This window comes from Callorhinus ursinus, unplaced genomic scaffold (genome assembly GCF_003265705.2).
Source record: "Callorhinus ursinus isolate GAN/ISIS: 27379988/994484 unplaced genomic scaffold, GSC_fseal_2.0 scaffold7, whole genome shotgun sequence".
NCBI lineage: Eukaryota > Metazoa > Chordata > Mammalia > Carnivora > Otariidae > Callorhinus > Callorhinus ursinus.
In genome coordinates, this window is record NW_027397069.1 from 72,116,814 (window position 1) to 72,137,854 (window position 21,041).

General features: G+C 40.7%; 1 protein-coding gene across 2 annotated transcripts in view; it reads right to left on the reverse strand.

The window, feature by feature from the left end:
- Positions 1–21,041, reverse strand: part of TNFRSF19 (TNF receptor superfamily member 19) — an 80,907-nt gene that overhangs the window by 28,971 nt on the left and 30,895 nt on the right. For both annotated transcript variants that reach the window (XM_025874858.2, XM_073894777.1), the window contains exon 5: positions 17,652–17,737. In XM_025874858.2, coding sequence (XP_025730643.1) covers positions 17,652–17,737 — 86 coding nt within the window. The remainder of the gene's footprint in view (positions 1–17,651; positions 17,738–21,041) is intronic.

The following is a 21,041-nucleotide window of genomic DNA, read 5'->3' on the forward strand; positions in this document are numbered from 1 at the left end:
GAGGGGAGGGGGGTGGGGGGACGGGTTAGCCTGGTGGTGGGTATTAAGGAGGGCACGTACTGCATGGAGCAGTGGGTGTTATACGCAAACAATGAATCATGGAACAGTACATCAAAAACTAATGATTCAATGTATGGTGATTAATATAATGAAAAAAGAAAAAATATATAAGGTTATAGTCAATATTCTAAAATGATTCCAGTTATTCCATTATTACCTTTTGAATTATAGAAGGAAAGGCCCAAATACTGCAACTAAAACATGAGTTATATGAATATTGAAGCCTTTTACTGCCTTCTGGAAGCTTTCACCAAAACACTGCACCAAGTTTCTTAGTACAGGTGTGTAATTAGAAAAGTATAAAGTTCTTTAAAAAACAGGTCGATTAGTTATCAGTTCTTATTTGCAACTTTATCTCTGTTCATCGGAAATCTTCACTAAAGTCAGTGGTTTTAAACCATCTCTAGGAGAGTAAAATAAGGCAATCGATTGTTAATAATTTTGTACTGACAGAACACTGTTATGAATCAAAGGGTTAAAGACAAGAATGCAGCATCGCTATTTTAGTTATGTAGAACAGTTGCTTTTAATTAGACCCACTGATGAAGTAGAAAATGGTACCAATGACCATCCAGATAAATTAATATACATAATAACAAACTGAATGAGCAGATTCTAGCAATAGACTGCTCAAATATTCAAGAGCATATTCAAGTTGTGTCTACATGAACCCGAATTTACTAAGTGAGAACTAAAATAGCAAAGACACATACTCTACAGGTCTGACCTGCTGCTTTTACTGGGACTCTGCTCGCAGGTACTACTAGAGCTGGAAGCATTGCTTGTTGACCAGTGTAGGCACTTCACTTCTGAAGGATCATAGATTAAATCTTTAAAAAGGACTGAGACAGAAACCTCCCTCCGCTGGTCCATATGTCATACATTTATACCAGCACGTCTTCATCCTTTCTTCTGTCCGTCTTTTTCGGGCTTTAAAACTTACTGTAAAGCACTGCACATTGTAATGTTTTAAGAGCTGGGTAGTGAACAGTCTGGGTTCAAATCCCCACTTCGCCATTTACCAGCAGCCCTACAACCAGCAATGACAGCTGTTTGCCTCAGTTTCCTTATTGGTAAAATCAGGATATAACGATATCAACCTAACAGGATTTTTGTGAGAACTAGATGAAGTAATGCGCTTAAAGGGTTGGCATAGTACCTCATACACAGTAAAATTTCTGTAAGTGTTAGCCATGCTTTTCCCCATTATTATTCAGAATCAGACGCTGTATTGTAATTATTATTATGTCAGAATCTGGACTGTCTTTTAACCGAGTTGAAACGACCTATGTAGTAGGTAGGCCATTGACTAAATCGACAGAATGAGCTACTTGTAACTGCGTGTGCATGCATGTGTCCTCGTAACACATCCCTAAGCACTGGAACGTTCAGAAGGAAAATTAACAATAAAAACAAATCAAAATAGTTCCCTCCAGAAGTTTAGATGCATTTCTCACATTTAGATGCATTTTATGTAAGCATCTCAAAGAATCTTACCAACGTAATCTAACTGGTAACATTAAGCAATGTCATATAACAATAAGCAACAATTAACAAAATACCTAAACCTCAAGGAATATTGTGACTGAAATGGTAAAACCATTACTAAGAAAATCCTTTGATAAGCAAAAAAGAAAAAATTTAATTATCTATCAGTTTCAGTGATAGCTCTGGTGATACAGAGCTCAGACACACCGGGCAAGAGTTTAAAGCCACCCCGTGGTTCATGTTCTCACTGGAGGAACATGGAAGACAAGGTCCAGGACCTGCACTTCCTCTTCCTTAAACACATCTGTAGAGAATTCTGCATGGATGAGATGGATGCTGATAGTTCCACAATGAGCCCAATTTTTGTACAAGATTTCCAAATTTTTTCAAAGGCTTACATTAAGTATGACTGGTATAGATATTTGGAGAGGATGAACTAAAACAATGTGATTTTTCTTTCTTCCTAGCTCCTTGAGCACTAAGACCATGATTTGGACTTATTAACTACATAGCGACAGACAGAGAGAAACACAAACAAGCACTAGGCAAAAACAATGTTACATATTTAAATTACATGCAAAGAAGGGGTACTGAAGGAAAAGCCATGAATAGAAATGGTATCTGAAAGGAAGGCACAGAGGAGAAATCTCTGTTTTCTCATGTATACGTACATTTGTCTGGTTCTCCTGCCAATATTTAAATGGTCTTCCCTTACTGCAAAATTATGGCAGAAAAAAAGAGCAGTGGCTTGGACAAGGCAATTTGACTCTATTTCTTCCTGAAGGTGGGCTGGTGGCACTCAGATGGACACGCTGGACATCTGGGATTGCCAGCATTGGAAGAGAAGTACTCTCACTTGAGAGGAGTAAAGAAAAAGAGATGGTAAAGAGAAAGATGCCAGGAAGGGCATCTGGCCCAGCAGAGCATTCGCAAGCAAACACATACACTGACCAACGGAAAGTTCTATCCCGTGCTGGCGCTATTGTATCCTATGCCTCTTCTCTCTCCTCCAATTACCTTTCTATTTTTACCTGAAGAGTCAAACTCCCCCTCCAAGTTGGGTGCATTGTGGTCGTCAAGGAAGTCCGCAGCAGCATTTACGTGGCAATAAGTGGATGCGGTACGAAATTAAGTAGAGATGTGGCAGTTTCGAATTCTCATCAACACAGCCTGGTGCATTTTCTGACCTGAACTGCTAACCTGTGTGTTTATAAAAACTGATTTTAAAAAATAAGGCAGAAGGTACCAAGTCTGTACTTGGTGTGTGTAGACTTGGGCTTGGTTCCCCTTTCAACTGAGACCATTATTTTCCATTGCAAACCTCTTCCAACTAAATACACGGCCTCCGACAGCATGTTTTACCAGTCTCTGGGGGCAGCCAAGCTCCTTTTTCCTTTCTGGCAGCACCACCCAGACCCTCTCCCCTGCTCCAGGCATCACCACGCCAATGGATTAGACCAGCATAAACGCCTACTCACACTGCAAAGGAAGTTGATGGTACTTAACAACTCAAATATAAAGCCAATCGTGCCAATATAGTTTTGTTTTGTTCCTAAACCAAAAACCCACAGTGTCATCATTCATTCTGACTGCTCTAATAAGTACTTTGTATTTAAATTGCTAGAAAAATAAAGAGTGACTTGAGACTATTCTTTCACATCAGCACCATATACTGCTTTGAAAATTGTCTTTCCAAATGCTGGGATCTTTTTCCTCTTCTTCCCTTCAGCCACTACCTTGGTTCTCACTTATCACCTCCTCCTCAGCTGCACACCAGGGCCTCCTAACCGGCCTGTGTCCTGCCAGGCCGGGCCTTGGAGATCACTGGGCGGCCACAGGAGCCTGTTTTGCTTGGACCACACAGTGTTGGCTGGGGAGATGCCGAAGCAATGAAGACGACGTGTGGACTCAGAGCCATCATCTTCCGTGGTTTGCTCCCCAGCACTGGTGGGGAGACAGCAGGGGAAGGGGACGACAGATCAACCCAGGGTGCGGATGTGGCGGAGTGCTTTTACTCCATCACCATTGACTGTGTTACCAACAGTGAGTGGCAGCGATTGTTTTTTAAATTTCTTTAAATTCGGCTTTGGATTTTTTTTTTTAATTTTATTTATTTATTTATTTATTTATTTATTTATTTATTTATTTGAGAGACAGAGAGAGAGAGAGACAGTACAAGCAGGGGGAGGGCAGAGGGAAAAGGGGAAGCAGACTCCCTGCTGAGCAAGGAGCCCGATGTGGGACTCGATCCCAGGGCCCTGGGGTCATGACCTGAGCCGACTGCTTAACTGCTTAAATGACTGAGCCACCCAGGCACCCCTTGGCTTTGGATTTTATTTATTAGTCCAAAATGTGAATGTTTCTACCCGGAAAATGAAAATTAATTGGATTTATAAGGCATTGAACCGAATAGCTGTATTTCTTCTCAACCGGACAAAAGAGAATTACAGATGAAGAAGACCAAGTTTCTACTCTTTAAGATGCGTATGTCCTGGAATGCACTATCAGAAATGCAACGATGGAGTTAAAGGGACCTGGGCTATAGGGGCGCTCAGCAGCACAATGATAGGACTAGAGCAAGTGTGATGTGGGGTTAAGCAGACCAAGGGGTCAGGAGTGTTGCCAAGAGAGGGGCTGGGGGTGGTGGGTGAGGGATTCAGGCTGGCAACAGACAGACAGACATCTGTGAAGGCCTAGGAGGCAGGAAGCGAGTTATCTGAAGGGCTGGAGGCCAGAGGGGATGCTGAGGCTCCATCATGACATGAAGAAGCATCCCTGGAAGGGAGTAAATCCCAGGTAGCGAGCCTGTGACCGGAGGCTGACGTCACAGTAGCTGAGACTGAGTAAATTACTTCACTAGACTCCATTTCTGTTCTTAATCCTGTTTCCAGATCACTTGGCCTAGAGTTCTGTTTCCCACCAGGACTGTATAGGACAAATATTATCATGCATGTCTTTGAGGGGGAAAGAAAGAAGGAAGAGGAACAGAAAAGGCAGTTATCACGGGAGAGCTGGTGGCTGGTCAGGGAGGTGAGCAGGCCTTCACTGACCACATTTTGATCCACAGGGTTGACTCAAGACTTTTACAGGGCGCTGTGCTGTTCTGAGAAACTCTGTTATGCCAAGAGCGAGCTCATTACTTTAAATTTCTCTTCAGTGCTGGGTAGATTATAAGCATAACTATTTGGTACTTTAATTATGATAAACACCATAATTAACACTGAAAAAATTATAAGCCACAAAATGGCAGCAGATTGTCTATAGTATTTCTCTGCACATACAATAAAGTGAAACAATTTTTTCCTGCTTTCAAGGATGTTCTTCTTCTTTTTATTATCCAATAGTCCTGTAAGGTCTTGTGTTTATTTGACCGATGAAACAATGAAGCTTTGAAACTTCTGCACCAAGAAACAGAAAGGACACCATAAAAGAAACACATTATTATGGCCTTGAACATCTGTGCTGAAGGATACACAAGCTCAAAAATAGTTTTGCTTCAATTGGGACTAACAGACAGGGTTGCCATCTGGGAACTGGAACAAAGATACGAAATTGGGCCCTTGCCCTCCCTCTTCCGCACGCGGACTGCTTAACCCTTTGAGTACTAGGTTCCATTTAGGCGCCTGGATGCCATGTCCTTGTAAAAGTATGACCTTGTTTGTTCCGCCTCCAAGTGGAGAAGGCAGTGTCAAGATAGGCACGCTTTCACCCAAGGACTCTGCATCCTATAATTGTCAGGTTCCCTGTTATTAGTAAAGTGGATAATTTTTATTTATCTCACTACAATATTTAAAGAAGTAATCTCCTGTGAAATTATTCTAAGATGATGAAACTTAAAATTATTTCTGCCCATTACCTTCCAACTAGGAAAAAAAGGCATATATGTTTTTGCACAGCCCCATATGGCTGGGTCTATGCTGAAAAGGAAATCTGGATTTAGATCAGGTTTCTTGCTGTCTCCTAGTCCAGCAGAATGGATACTGCCACTAATTTATTTATAATTTTACAGTTGATATAACTGATCGTAAAGAACGAAACTCTGGGTGAAGTTGGAAAGAGCCCACTTTTCTGGAGGCTTGGAACATGAAACAGGTTAAGGAATTCAACCAATGCCTTATTTCCTCTTTTAAAATGATTAGAATCTTCATTCGGTACATGAAAAAACTGGGTCCCAGAAAAGTTAAATAACTGGTTTGAGAATGAGTGCTAGGGCCAGGACTCAAAATTACGTCCTCTTCACAGAGAAGGTTACATGAGCTAACACATGAGAAACATCCAGTGGATACTGGTCTCCATTCGTCCTGGGATGATCAAAGTGGGTAGTTACGTGAGTGTCCTTTTAGTGCTAATTAGTATTGGAAGTTAGAGAGAAACTCCCCCAATTTTATTGTTCAGATCTTCATCTGTGTCCCTAAGCCCTAAAGTAATAGAAAACAATTGTGATGAACTAAAATCTTTTGGCACTGATGTAAAATCTTCAGTTAGCCTCTTCCAAATTTGTGGCTTCCCCCGAGTTTAGGGGAAAAAAAAATCAATCAAATGCTATTCCTCTGTGATTTTCTTCGGCATCACACAGAGCAGGCAAAATATAAAAATGTTATATTATTAATAAACAAATCATTAAATTAAATGTATTTAAATTAAATTTAGTTAAATGATTAAATTAAATAAATTAATAATTAAACCTTAAGAGAAAAGGGTGGAAAGCCTATTTCTCTAAGTGCATACATTTATTGTATCAGCTAAAAATATTGTGTTTAACTAGTCTCCTTGCTTCCACCCTTGCTCCCCTGAAGTCTATCCTGAACAGCAGCTAGACGGACTTCGTAAAAGTGAAATCAGGCAGTGTCATTTCTGTAGCGAGACGGGGGTCCTTACAATGGCCTACCAGCTCCGCTCGGTCTATGCCCTCTCCCCGAGTCCATCTGCCCCACTCACTGGGCTCCAGCTCTGCTAAGTGTGTTGCTGGCTCTGCCCCAACACGCGGTGCTCAGCTTTCTCCCTCCTCCTTTCCTGCAGGGCCCTGCCCTAGGATCACTTTATCTAGGCCTTCTGTGACTACCTTATTTTAAAAAAACATCCTTTCTCTGGAGCATTAGAATGCCAATTCCTTGAGCACTGAGAATTTCATCTGTGTTTTTTACTGCAGGGTCCCCAGTGCCCACATCAGTGTTCAGAGAAGGCATTCAATGTATTTGTCAATGAACGTGTGGACAGACTGATCCACAGGTAAAACACAACACTGCAGAGATGTCTTTATGCTGATTCCACTGTATCTAGACTAGCCATTAGGCACTCAAAAAGTGCTCCCTGACATGCTTCCTGACTTAAACAGCCTAACACCAAAAAGCGATTTTTCTCATTTTAAAGAAAAGCATGCCTCTTATAGTCACTGGAAAGCTTTGCAAAAGTGATGAGTTTCCAATGACATTTTTTATTTGATACTGAAGATTTTGCTCACTTAAAGACAAAATTCAACATTTCACTTCACAACTCTTGGGTCTCATGACAGAAAATGAAACATGTTCAGAAAATACTAATTACTGCAAAGCTCAGGCTGAGAAATGCAGATGAAATGTCTGGTCCCCTTCAGAATTCAAGATTCGCTGTTTTAAACTCTGCTGGTGCTTCTCTTCTTCCTCCTCAAAATGATGTGCCTTAAATTAAATCCCCTTCCTTAAGTAGTTGCTGTAGGAAGTGGTCAGGCATTCACCCTTGTTTAAAAACAAAAAGATCTCAATCCATTGGTGAAGGCGACATATTCCAGTCCCTTCTAGAATGTGAGCCCACAGGGGACCAAACTCTGGTCTCCTGGCACAATGTGAGGCCTTATATACTACCTCATGAGAATAAATATCCTGCTGGAGGAAGGGGAGGGCATTCTGAGCTTAAATGCTGAGTATTTCCACTCTAGGTTTGGCGTAAGCTGTTAGAATGCTTTCTCCACGTTTATTTATATGTTAAGCATTTAATGGGCACACCCACAAATCACGGTTCCATTTGCAAAAGTCCATAACTTAGTGAAACAGGCCTGTTGGATTTTGTATTTTTTAAATAAGCTGTATTTAATCTAACATACATTTAATTTAGTGATGGCCTTTAACAAACCACAACTTGTTTCTTCATGAGTAAATATTTAAACCAGCTCACTCACTGGCTTTAAACATTTCAAAGAGACTGAAGATAAAGGGCAGAGAAGTCAGATTTATAGCTGATGGGGTAATAATCAACAGCTACCGTTTTGGGGGCGGGATCAAAGCCCTTGGGCGACCACTGAGCCTCCAGCTCAGCATACTCCTGCCTCCCTGACGTCACAGGCACACAAGCCCTTCTCCAGAGCATCTCCAAGTTCAAGGGACACTGTCACCTGATGAAGTCAAGGCATTTAAACATTCCTTTCCTTTTTTTTTTTTTTTTCCCACTTGGAACAGTTAGTAGCTTACAAATATTTAGCACTTTCATATTGGAGCAAAAGGACGAATGTTGAGTTAAACATTTTGTTAAGAAGTTTTGACTTCTAGAACTGGAATGAAACTAGGGCTAAGATAAATATTTGAAATAGTGACATCATCATACAAAGCGGTAGCATTTATAGCACACTTTTCCTCTAAAGAAGTCAACACAGTTAAACTGTCCAGCTATTTTTCCCACATCCTTGGGAAAGGAGGAGTCTGCCATAACACATTTTTAACCTCTTTGTAGATGACCATTGTTCACCTCTTGGTAAGCAGATAAGCTGAAAGAAGGATTAATCATTTTCTATGGAAATCAGTCTAAAACAATTATAATGGTTTTCTGCTTTCTTAAAAAGATTTCAACAGGGGCGCCTGGGTGGCTCAGTCGTTAAGCGTCTGCCTTCAGCTCGGGTCATGGTCCCAGGGTCCCGGGATCGAGCCCCGCATCGGGTCCTGGGATCGAGCCCCGCATCGGGCTCCCTGCTCCGCCGGAAGCCTGCTTCTCCCTCTCCCACTCCCTCTGCTTCTGTGTGCGCACTCACTCTCTCTCTCAAAAATACATAAATAAATACAAATTAAAAGGAAAAAATATTTCAACAAATATAATTTGATTGCCTCTCCACCCCTTTTTCCCCACCTCTTTTGTGGGGTCCAGAAAGAGTGAGAACTAGGACTACTGGACCCAGTGGTATTAGGGACAAACCCTCAGGGGTCAGTCACTGGGATGCATAGGTCTGTTTGTGCTACACTAAATGGCACCAAATCTCACGGCAGGTTTGGAGCTTCCGTGGCTGCTTTGTGAGTGTTTGGGACTCCTGCCCGCTGGACCACAGGCTGCCCTTCTGCTTCTTGCCATCTTCACCCTTGCCTCTGCTAGCTCCTTCCCTCCCTTCTGCCCTCCACTGTGGCTCCTTTGATTGGCATGACAGTGCTTATGACAAAAAATAAATGGATTCTGTGGGAGAGCTGAAAAGCTGTTTCCCTTGGCAGGCAGCTCTCCGGGGTTCTACGGGGAGACTGGCGGATACCTGTTTCTTCAGTTTCCACATAAGCAACTTTTAACCACTGCTATTTTAGATCGCTTTCCAATATGATAATGGAATTGCATCCTACTGACAAGAAGGAAGGCAGACCATAGGGAAAAGCGGAGAACTGTAGAGAGTGCAAGGGAAGAGGGATAGTCCTTAAGGGACCAACAGATCAGTAAGTATACAGCAGAGGCAAGCTCCCATTCCCACATCAGAGCGGAGGGCTGGCTCTGTAAACCCTCCGCCATAAGCCAGGGGCTGTTTTGTCTGTGCTGAGTTCTCTTTGATCTCATTGTCTTCCTACCCCCTACCCTGAAAGTTCTGTTTAACAGGTAAGAGCTAAACTTCTAAGACTTCTCTTGGAGAAGCTCCCCTTCTCTGTTGCATTCACGACTTGCTCAGAATGCCCGGTGGCACCTGTGTTTCTGCAACAATCCCCACCGCCACGTTCCATCCACGCAACTCCGGGCGGCAGCTGTCCCCTGGCCGGACACTTAGAGTCTTGGCCTGAGGACCAAGGACGACTTAAAAACCCTCAGTAAAGGGAACCCTGCATTAGCACATCGTGGCCTTGTGGCCCCATCCTGCAGAGGATCCAGTGAGTACCCTGGGAAGTCAGACCACTAAGTATTGGTGCACTCATCACAAGAACTCTGCTGCAGAAACGATAAACACCCACAGATGGCATAGAAATCACATCATGTTTCTAAAGCAAATGCCAAACACTCCTGGATTATATGTATCTCTTCCACATCCCCTCACATGGCCATTTCTTCTGATCAGATTCATTAAGTGTGTAAGTGCCCCAGGTACTGGGTGCTGCCAAGAATGCCAGGAACTGGGTGTTTAACCTCACCAGTCTATTGCCTAAAATATTCAGGCAACAGCTGAAGTCTGCTTGTAATTCACCAAAGGCAAGGTCTCTTCCTCAGCCTCCTCCTCCTCTGCTTTTAGAGAAAACCTGAAGGTTGGTACTGATTTCAAAGCGCTCCCAATGTATTTCCTTTTAAATGTGTTGTATTTTCTTTAAAAGAGGTGTTTACCAGGCACCCTTACCTTAAAATAACCTTGTAATAGTTGCACGTCAAATGTTAATCCATTTGGACACAAAACTATGGGCACCCATCCACAGTGCAGAGACAGGGAAGGCTCCCTCCTGCACAGATATGTGAACAGCAACAACGTGTCTAACAGAGCAGCCTTAAAATCCAACTGGAGCCCAAATACCTACATGGTACTTTCATCAATAAGATCATTAAAATAGTACTTACATAGTGGATGAAAAAAATTATACCGCAAGTGGGAAAAGGATACAAAGTAGCATGTGCAGCATAATTACAACCATTTTTCAAAAATCAGTGACATAGACAAAAAAGGGATGGAAGAAAACTAAGACGCTGGTTTTTGTTTTGTAAGCTCTAATGCGGGAAATGCTTTGCTTATGGTAGTCTCCCTTCTTTTTTCTACGAAACTAAAAATTATCTTTAATGAGCAAATATTTCTTTTAAAAGCTTATTTTGATGTTACCTTTTATCTGTTACTTAGAAGGTAGTTTTAGTTTCCTTTGGAAAAGGATCCTTTTTTTAATGTCATTTATTACTTATTGGTACAGAGATCTGCTGTTCTTTGAGGCCAGTAAGCCATGTAGAATTCCTAAATAGTTCCAGGCCAACAGAGCTCCTGCTTCCCCCTCCACCCCCCCGACCCTGCTCCCCCACAGCGACTTATCTGGTCACTTATCTGTTCAGAATCACGTGGCTTGTTTTTACAAAGCCCCCAAGAACAAAGCAAACATCTAGGTTAAACACACTTAAATAAAGCTGTACTCGATGAAAAACCGCTTTGAATTTTTTCAAAACCATTTGTTCCAACCATGGTATTTGTTCCAAATTAAGTAAACATTGCTAAAAGAAATCATACAAAATCTGCATTTCTTATTAGGCCCAGGGCAGGATATAGTTCTTCTAAAACTTCTTGTGTGTTTTTCTCGATTTCCCCTTAACACTCTACATTTTTAGGAAGTAAAGATAAAGTGATGAGGAACAGAGCCTTGAGCAGGGATTTTTATGTAAAGCGTGCCTTTTATTGATCTGCAGTTTACAGTGATGTCACTAATCAGCTCTGTGCTCCATGCCCAACCAGTCATTCTCACGAATTAATGTTATTGGTGACCTGACCAAGAGGTTATGAGTGGATAATCAATTACAGTCACACATCCATCATTATTTTGAGGGGAGGGACGCTTCGAGCTCATGTTGGTTGGGCATGCGGCCTGAGGTCTTAGGCGGTGGGACAGGGAGGAATGAGACCAGCCTAAGTAGGGTTTCTTCAGCCTGGTACTCTAGCATTTCAAGTAATCAAACACAAAAATCCACTGCAGCCCCTTTCTAAGTATCCTTCATTGCTCACCTGCCAGTGGGGGTGAAGGACAGCAAGACAAAATCAAAGCCAGCTGCATCATGAGATCCTTCCCATGTGGGACAGGTCCCAACTTCCAAACCCTCCAAAGAGCACACCTGGCTTGCGATGGGACTGTAGGAGACTCAGGGCAGAAGTAGTCACCATTTAGAAGAAAGCAGGCCGGTAGGTAGGTAATCATTACCGAGCTCACTCTGAGGCCGGTATGTTTCTGGATAGAAGTTCATTTAGTTCTATTCAAAATCTGCATGAGATAATACTCCATGCTCATGGATTGGGAGAATTAACATTATTAAAATGCCCATACTACCCAAAGCAATGCACAGATTTAATGCAGTCCCTATCAAAATTCTAATAGTATTTTTTTTCACAGAAATAGGACAAAACTTCCTAAAATTTGTATGGAACTACAAATTCCATGGACAAAGCAATCCTGAGAACAAAAGAACAAAGCTGGAGGTAACATGGGCGCCTGGGTGGCTCAGTTGGTTAAGAGACTGCCTTCGGCTCAGGTCATGATCCAGGAGTCCCTGGATCGAGTCCCGCATCGGGCTCCCTGCTCGGCGGAGAGTCTGCTTCTCCCTCTGACCCTGCCCCCCTCTCATGTGCTCTCTCTGTCTCTCTCATTCTCTCTGTCTCAAATAAATAAATAAATAAATAATCTTTAAAAAAAAAAAAGCTGGAGGTAACATGCTTCCTAATTTCAAACTATATTATAAAGCTATCGTAATCAAAACAGTATGGTATTGGCATAAAAACAGACACGTAGATCAATGGAACAGGATAGTGAGCCCAGAAATAAACCCACATATAGAAGGTCAATTAATTTATGACAAAGGAGCCAAAAATAAACAATAAGGAAAGGACACTCTTGAATAAATAGTGTTGGGAAAACTGGAGAGCTACATGCAGAAGAATGAAACGGGACCACTTTCTTACACCATACACAAAAGTCAACTCAAAATGGATTAAAGGCTTTAATGTAAGACCTGAAACCATAAAACTCCTAGAAAAAAATCGGCAGTAAACTCTTTGACATTGGTTCTTGGTGATGATTTTTTGGATCTGACACCAAAAGCAATGTCAACAAAAGCAAAAATAAACAAGTAGGACTACATTGAACTAAAAAGCTTCTGCACAGCAAAGTAAACAATCAACAAAATGAAAAAGCAACCTACTGAATGGGAGAAGATATTTACAAATCATACATCTGATAAGGGGTTAATATCCAAAATATATAAAGAACTCCTACTACTCAATAGCAAAAAGAAATCTGATTTAAAAATGGGCAGAAGGTCTGAAGAGACATTTTTCCAAAGACATACAGATGGCCAACAGGTAAATGAAAAGATGCTCAATATCACTTATCATCAGGGAAATGCAAATCAAAGCCACAATGAGCTGTCACCTCACACCTGTTAGAATGGCTATGATCAAAAAGACAAGAAATAACAAATGTTGGCGAGGATGTGGAGAAAAGGGAACACTTGTGCACTGTTGGTGGGAATGTAAATTGGTGCAGCTACTGTGGAAAACAGTACGGAGGTTCCCCCAAAAAATAAAAATAGGACTATCATACAGCTCAGCAATTCCACCTCTGGGTATTTACCTGAAGAAAAAGAAAACATTAACTCAAAAAGATGTATGCACCCCATGTTCACTGCAGCATTATTTAGAATAGCCAAGGCATGGAACAACTTAAGCATCCATCAATGGATGAATGGATACAGAAAATGTGATATGGGTCCCTTGGAGAGTTGACAAAAATATGGGAAGTTTTCAATTTTTGTGTTTCTTATAAGTCATTACTTTGGTTTACTTCGGGTATTATATAAATATAAGAAAACGTATTTACATTTATTTAAAATTATTCTTGTGTTTTCAATACAGACAATATTTTCAAGACTTGTTTGTAGCGTGCTATAAGCTGCACATTTAGAGCACAATTTACGTATGTTTTGGGGCAGCTTCAGAGGTGGCCTGAGTCATCCCTGCAGCAGAAGTACCTACAGACGTCATATGAGAAGCAAACAATGCTTTGCTATGACCACGAACTTCATTTGGACTCTTGGTGCTACCAGGAAACCCACTATTTTCTCAAATCAACTTCCCTCCCACACTCTGTAATGAGAAACTCAAAGACCTGTGCTTTTCCAGCCTCTGACTTCCTTGGCTCCTGCCTGACTTGGCAGAACACAATGCCTCCTACTCTACACACATACAAGCCAAGTCTATGAGCCCCTCGCCGCCTGCCACTGAATGCAGAAGTCCATGTTCATTGCCCCACTCCCCTCTTTCACTGGTTGGAGCAGGGAGCACTCCCTCCTTCCAGAGAAGGCCAACCCAACAAGTGTGCTTCAGGATCCTTTTCCAGAAAACCTTATAGGACTGATAATTCTACTGTTCTCTCATATAGTCAACCTCTCTCAACTGGACCCTTTCCTTCAACCTGAAACAAGCAAATGTGTCTCTCACCTCAGAAATCAAATACAACTAAACCCCTCCGTTGCCTGCATATTCCCAAGTCACCTTCACAGGCAAACTTTTGGACAGTTGTCCGTGATCATCTCTATTCCTCCCCTTATGTTAGCTTGTCATTTCATTATAATCTGGCTTCATTTCCATTACTCACTAAGATTGTGCTTGTCAATGTCACCACAGATGTCCAGGGTGTTAAGTGCAAAGGAAATTTCCAGGGTCAACTGACCTGACTTGCACAGGAGAGGATGCTCTCATACTCTCTTTACGCCAACCAATTTCCCTGGCCCTCGGTTGGTCTCCTTTTCTGGCTCATCCTCCTCTAACTGATCCATTAGATCACAGCTTGAAAGTCATGGTTCTGGAAAGTCTTCCCTAATGTTCCTACATCATTATCCATTACACATTCTTAGGGCACCGCAGATCCCTCCAGGCACAGGACTGGCCAATCACGCTTTTGCATCTATGTGGGTAGCATCTGAATACTGTTTAATTTGGAGTAGGTATTTGACAACTCCCCCACTATGCCATAAGCTCCAAGAAGAAAAGAATTGGGGTCTATTTGTCCATCATTGTGTGCCTGGCCCCCAGCAGGCACTCAAATATTTGTTCAAAAGTTAAATGAAACAGGCTCTGTCTCATAGGACGATGGTATTTTACTTGGCCAATCAGATTCTCTCCTTCAGAAGCATGCCTGGGAAATACCCTTGTAAGAATGAGGGTAAAGGAGGAGATGTAAACAGAGTCCTGCAGGCTAAGAAAGCATCGCTGGTGCTGACCAAAGCCCAGGGCAGAACTCAGAGCCTCCTGCGGCAGGGGGCTAGAGCCCCCAGACTCCAGGGCTGCCCCAGGTCCCAAATAAGAGCTGCCCCCAAGTTCAGGGAAGTCTTAGCCTCTCACTACTCCATATATCCTTGAAACAAACTCCATTACTTTTTTTTTTTAAGATTTTATTTATTTATTTGAGAGAGACAGAGAGAGCACAAGCGGGGAGAGGGGCAGAGGGAGAGGGAGAAGCAGACTCCCTGCTGAGCAGGGAGCCCACCGTGAGACTCGAACCCAGGACCCTGAGATCATGACCTGAGGCAGACAACTGAGCCACCCAGGTGCCCCAAACCCCATTACTTGAGGCAGCTTGAGTGGTGTCACTTTCTTACAGATGAGTCTAAATAAAACAGGAACTCCTCAGCAGGGAAAATTACTGGAGAAGTAGTTCTTTGTGGATGAGTTGAAATACTCAAAGTAGAAGAAATGAAAACCTAGGTGCCTTACATAACTCCCCCAAAAGACTTCAAGATCTCTTTTGAGGAGATTAGTTGTGCCCTGGAATTATTCCCAAGACCTGTGCCAAAGGCAGCAAACTTTCCTTTACAGAGATAAGGATTAACACTTACTAAAGACCCCTGACTGTTGTTTCCTGATTTGAAAGGCTATTACCTAGTGCACTGCATTTGGGACTTACAAAAATAATTTGTTTTTCTTTGCTTTCTAAAGAGTTTCATATATGAAGAAATAGATGTATACATATAAATTAAACTAGTTAATTTTCTTTTCAAACTGTAACTTACTCAGGGTTTTACGAGACATTGGAAGTTAAATGTGAAAACTATGTTTAAGGTCTAATTTATGACGTCCGAGCTTAGCCAGATCCCTAAAGGCAAAAATTCCAATGCCTCAGACTTATGACCAGATCATATTAAATTTAAACCGAGTAAATTAAAGAGAAAAAAAATAATCCTAGTACTTTCCAACTCTACACTGGGCAATAGCAGTTACTTTACTAAATCTTTTAATGGTAGTTTGGGATGAAGTGCATGATCTTAATTTGCCTTCTGGATGAAATGATGGCTGAGCAGACCCACAGGCAAGCCCAGGTCACCGCCCCATTTTGGTTGGCAAGAGGACATGTCCTTTTACAGACTGCGTAGCATAAAAGATCTCCTCTATGTTTGATTTTTAGAGTTTTTATTTAAATTATGAATATTAAAACAAACAGGGCACCTGGGTGGCTCAGTCAGTTAAGCTTAGGTCATGATCTCAGGGTCCTGAGATCGAGTCCCACGTCAGGCTCCCAGCTCAGCTGGGAGTTTGCTTCCCCCTCTCCCTCTGCCTGCTCCCCCTGCTCGTGCTCTCTCTCTCTCAAATAAATAAATAAAATCTTTTTTAAAAAAAGATATATTTCTTTCTTAAAAAAAAGAATCTTAAAGCAAACAAAAAGTCAACATGTAGTAGATTACATCAGCAACAGAAGACAGATTAGACAGCTTAGTTTTTCTTAGGGAGACAATGTGTGGTGACAAAAGCACAATGTTTGGCATTAGACAGACCTGGGTCTGAATTGTGTCTCCACTATTTCCCACCCAACAGGGGAAAGTTCATAACCTTTCTGGACCTGGTGTCCTCATTGACAAATGTAGGCTGATGATGGGACAGTGAGAAAATTAAGTAAAACAACAGTTTGCCTATTATGACTGATACAAAACATTTGATACTCCATTTGTTAAATGCAATGACTTATTTGGCAAATTGCTTGCATATTATAAAGAAGAGGGTCACCACACATTTTTGTGAAACTTAGAAAGAATCCTTTTTTTTTTTTTTTTTGCCTTTCTACTACATCAAATGAAGAATAGAAAGTAATGCACTTTAGTAAAGGACATAATAATATGGACTGCAAATTCCATGACATTCTTGGAAACGTAAGTACTGTGTGGCCTTATCAATAATGCAATAACTTCCAGTTAGTTCAGAGGGGGCTTTTGTCAGAAAGAAGCAAGGGGACATCAAAGCAACCCTAAATATATACATCCATATTACCAAATGCTCCCCAGAAAGGCATGAGCAACCTATTCACAGGATCAAGCAGCTTCCCTCACCCTCCCTAATGGACTTCCTCTGGTGCCTGTGTACTAGAAGCACAACTCACTAGAGCTCCGCTTAGCAAAGACAAGCCCCGAGCACACTGGGGGAGCCCACCTGCTGATTTCTTTCCCCACCCATCACCTGTGAGTTTCCACTGGCCAGATCTGTAGTTAGGATTAAGAAAAGTGAGGAGCTACTCTCCTTCCTATTCAACATCAATGCAAATTGGTAACTTGCAACAAATACCTTTTATATAGAAGGAAAAAATACGATCAAAAAGATTATTGTTAAATACAAAGAAGAAAAGGCAAAATTTTCTCATTTACAGTTGTATTCCCACCATGCAGCGGGTTTTCTCCTCCTGTTTACGTGTTAAATGAGAAAAATGAAGGAGTGAAGGAAATGAGCCAATATTTAATTTAAATACATTAATTAGGGCAGGTGATTCATGGAGAGGAATGTCTCTGGAAATGCAGGGAAGCCACCATGTGATAGTACAGGGAGTAAGAAGGGAAAACACAGGAATTCATGGGGCTGAGGCAAAGACATTATGCCTTAGGATTTGGATCACCTAGTTAACTGGAGTTGCCTGAGTAATATATCTAGAGTGAGAGATAAAAGTTTGAATGAAACAAGCAGCAGCAACATATCTGTATTTCACTCTGAGATTCAAATCAAGGGTCATAGTTGGCTTACTGAGGCACATAACAAAAGGGCTTTATATCCTGCTAGAAGCTTGATAAAAGAAGGCATGCTATAAGCCCCACCGTGGAGAGAGATTTTGCTCCATTTGCTAACTGTAGAAAGGTTTCTAAAAAAAGGCCGAGAGCCCTTCTGTTGTGTTTGTATGGAGTTCACTCACAGTGTGGCTCGTAAGGAGGAGGAGGGTCTCCGCAAGGTACGCACTCCATGTCTTGAAAACCAACAAGTTTTGTCTTCCTATAAAATCTAGAAGAGAAAAGAAAAGAATCCTCGTTAGCTCTTTCTACTAAGCTCAAAGTTGCAACAAACAGATTCATGACAAATTATCAGTCCTCTCCATTACTGGTTTTATTAAAAAAAAAAATAGCAACTCAAAGGCTTAAATACAACAGTATCTTAGACAGACACATCATTAGATGCAGTGACCATTTAAGAAATATCAATTTTACTAAACATAACTTTGTAAATTCTACTCAGCCCCACTCTACTGAGGTGGTGGTGCTGGTGAGGGAATAGGAAATCAGTGGTCTTTGGCATTTCTATTGTCATTTAAACGACAAAACCCCTCCTAAATCAAGTGCCAGTTTTTAAACACTTGAAATTCAGAGACCAAAAAAAACCAAGCAAACTATAAAAGTAATGGAAAAATTTAGGGAGATGCTTATACAGTCTTCATAAGGGGATCTAGAAGGATCTAGGCATGATAAGAAACACAGCAGCCAGAATGGAAATCAACAGTTTTCACCACACCCCTCATCCCCCCCACAAAGACCCCCACACACCCACACGCACACCCATACATACACACACGCATACACACAGATGCACACACACACACTTGCACACCCTCCCCACACACATAATACACATCTGCACGCACACACACACACCTGCACACACCCACGCACACACACACACTCCCCACACACAATACACACCCCCATGCACACACAAACACACACATACACACAGACGCACACACACCCGCACACACATGCACACCCATACATACACACATGCATACACACAGACGTGCGCGCGCACACACATGCACACACATGCACACACATACATACAAATGCACACACATACACACACATGCACACACGCATACACATAGATGCAGACACATATACCCGCACACACCTGCACACACATGCACGCACATGCACACCCATACATACACACACGCATACACACAGACGCACACATACATACAATATTAAAGACATCTGAAGAGCAACAATAAATAAAGCATTAGCAACACAGTTAATGGGCAAAAGAAAACTGAAAAATAGTTCTAATCATAGTATCCTCTATAACTTCAGTCTGTAGTAGAAACCTTAAAAATCACAGTGGTAAAGGTGAACACTGTAATTGAAAAACAGGCAAAGGACATTAATTCCCCAAAGAAGAACATTTCATAATTTTAAAACTGCATAGTTGAAACTCGAAAGAGCATGATGCAATTAAATTCTTAAAAATTTAACATGGAAATGTTTAACCTCATTAAACTAATCGAGTAAAGGCAAGTTGCAATGAAAAGATCCCAGTTTTACTTAGAAAACTGGGAAAGTGTTGGTTTCACCAGTGGCATTATAAATTGCTACTTGTAGGAGGGCAGCATAGCACTATGTCATCAGAACGCAATAAAATTGTTTGTATATCCTTTAACCAGTAATTTCATTTTTTCGAGGTTTATCCTAAAGAAACAATCAAGTGGGTGAAGCTGTATGTATAACAATGCAATCACAGTATTGTTATGAAAGGGAAAAACCCAGTTAGGCACAATTTCAATAATGTAACAGGAGATATGACTAACCATGGTAGTCCCAAGGCAATGGAATACAAAATGTCCTTTAAGAAACAATGATGTAGATCTCCTATACGTATTTTTTTTAACTCATGAAATAGCAGTAAGTAAAAAAAATAGGAAAGGTGAGTAATATAATTATATATTGTACAGACACATACTTTGGTATATAGCTCCTTTCAGGTTTTTTACCAAAGCAGCTAAAATAATTTACACATATATATTTGCATTGAAAAAAGTTGGAAAGATATTATATACCAAATATTAACAGTGATTATTTCTAAATATATTTCAAAATCTATTTTTCTATGATGAAATAGTGATATGGAGAATAAATTTGCAGACCAAGTCTATAGAGGGCAAGATAGATGTAATTATTTTGTGAAATTGGGTATTGTAGTAGCAAATATGTATGATTTATGGTTGAAGAAAAATCTGCATTTAAAACTAGGTAAATTACCTCAAATGCCCAGATACATTCAGTATTTGCTTAGCCTTCCTTTTTCATACTTCCTGATACTGAAACATATCACAAAGCTATAATAATCAATGTAGTGTGCAATATACAATACAGTGTACAATACACAATACAGTATAATAAACAGTTACAGCTATAATAATCAATATTGGCATAAAGACAGACATGTAGACCAAGAGAACAAAACAGAGAGCCCGGAAATAAACTTTCACATATATGGTCAAATGATCTTCAACAAGAGTACCAAGACCATTAAAAGGGGATGGGATAGTCTCTTTAACAAATGGTGCTGGGAAGGGGCACCTGGGTGGCTCAGTCGTTAAGCATCTGCCTTCGGCTCAGTCATGATCCCAGAGTCCTGGGATCGAGCCCCACAGCGGGCTCCCTGCTCAGCGGGAAGCCTGCTTCTCCCTCTCCCACTCCCCCTGCTTGTGTTCCCTCTCTCGCTGTGTCTCTGTCAAATAAATAAATAAAATCTTTAAAAATAAAAAAAAAAGTGCTGGGAAAGCTGAATATCCACATGCAAAAGAATGAAGTTGGAACTTTATCTGAACCACATACAAAAACTAATTCAAAATGAATTAAAGACCTAAACATAAGGCCCAAAACTATAAAACTCCTAAAAGAAAACAGGAAAAACTTGATGATGTTGAATTTGGCAATGATTTCTTGGATATGACATCAAAAGGCAATCGAAAGGCATATGTGAAACAGACAACAAAAGGAAAGATACATTGGACTACATGAAATGTAAAACTGTTATGCATCAAAAGATACAATGTATAGTTATCCCCAAACTCATCAATTTGTATACATTAAATATGTACAGCTTTTTACATGTCAATTATACCTCAATAAAGTGGTTAAAAAAAGTTAAGTCACATCAAAAAAGTATTAACTGATAATAAAATAATACTTTTTTCAGTATTAAAAAAAACTGATAATAAAATAATACTTTTTTCAGTATTAAAAAAATAATACTTTTTTCAGTATTAAAAAAACTGATAATAAAATCATACTTTTTTCAGTATTTTTTCAGTATTAAAAACCAAAGGATACAATCGAGTGAAAAATGAACCCACATTAGAGGAGAAAATATTTGCAAATCATGTATCTGATAAGGAGTTATATTTGAATATATAAAGAACACCTACAATTCAACAACAAAAATCAAATAACCCGATTAAGAAAATGGGCAAAGGACTTGAATAGATATTTTTCCAAAGATGATATACAAATGGCCAATAGGCACACGAAAA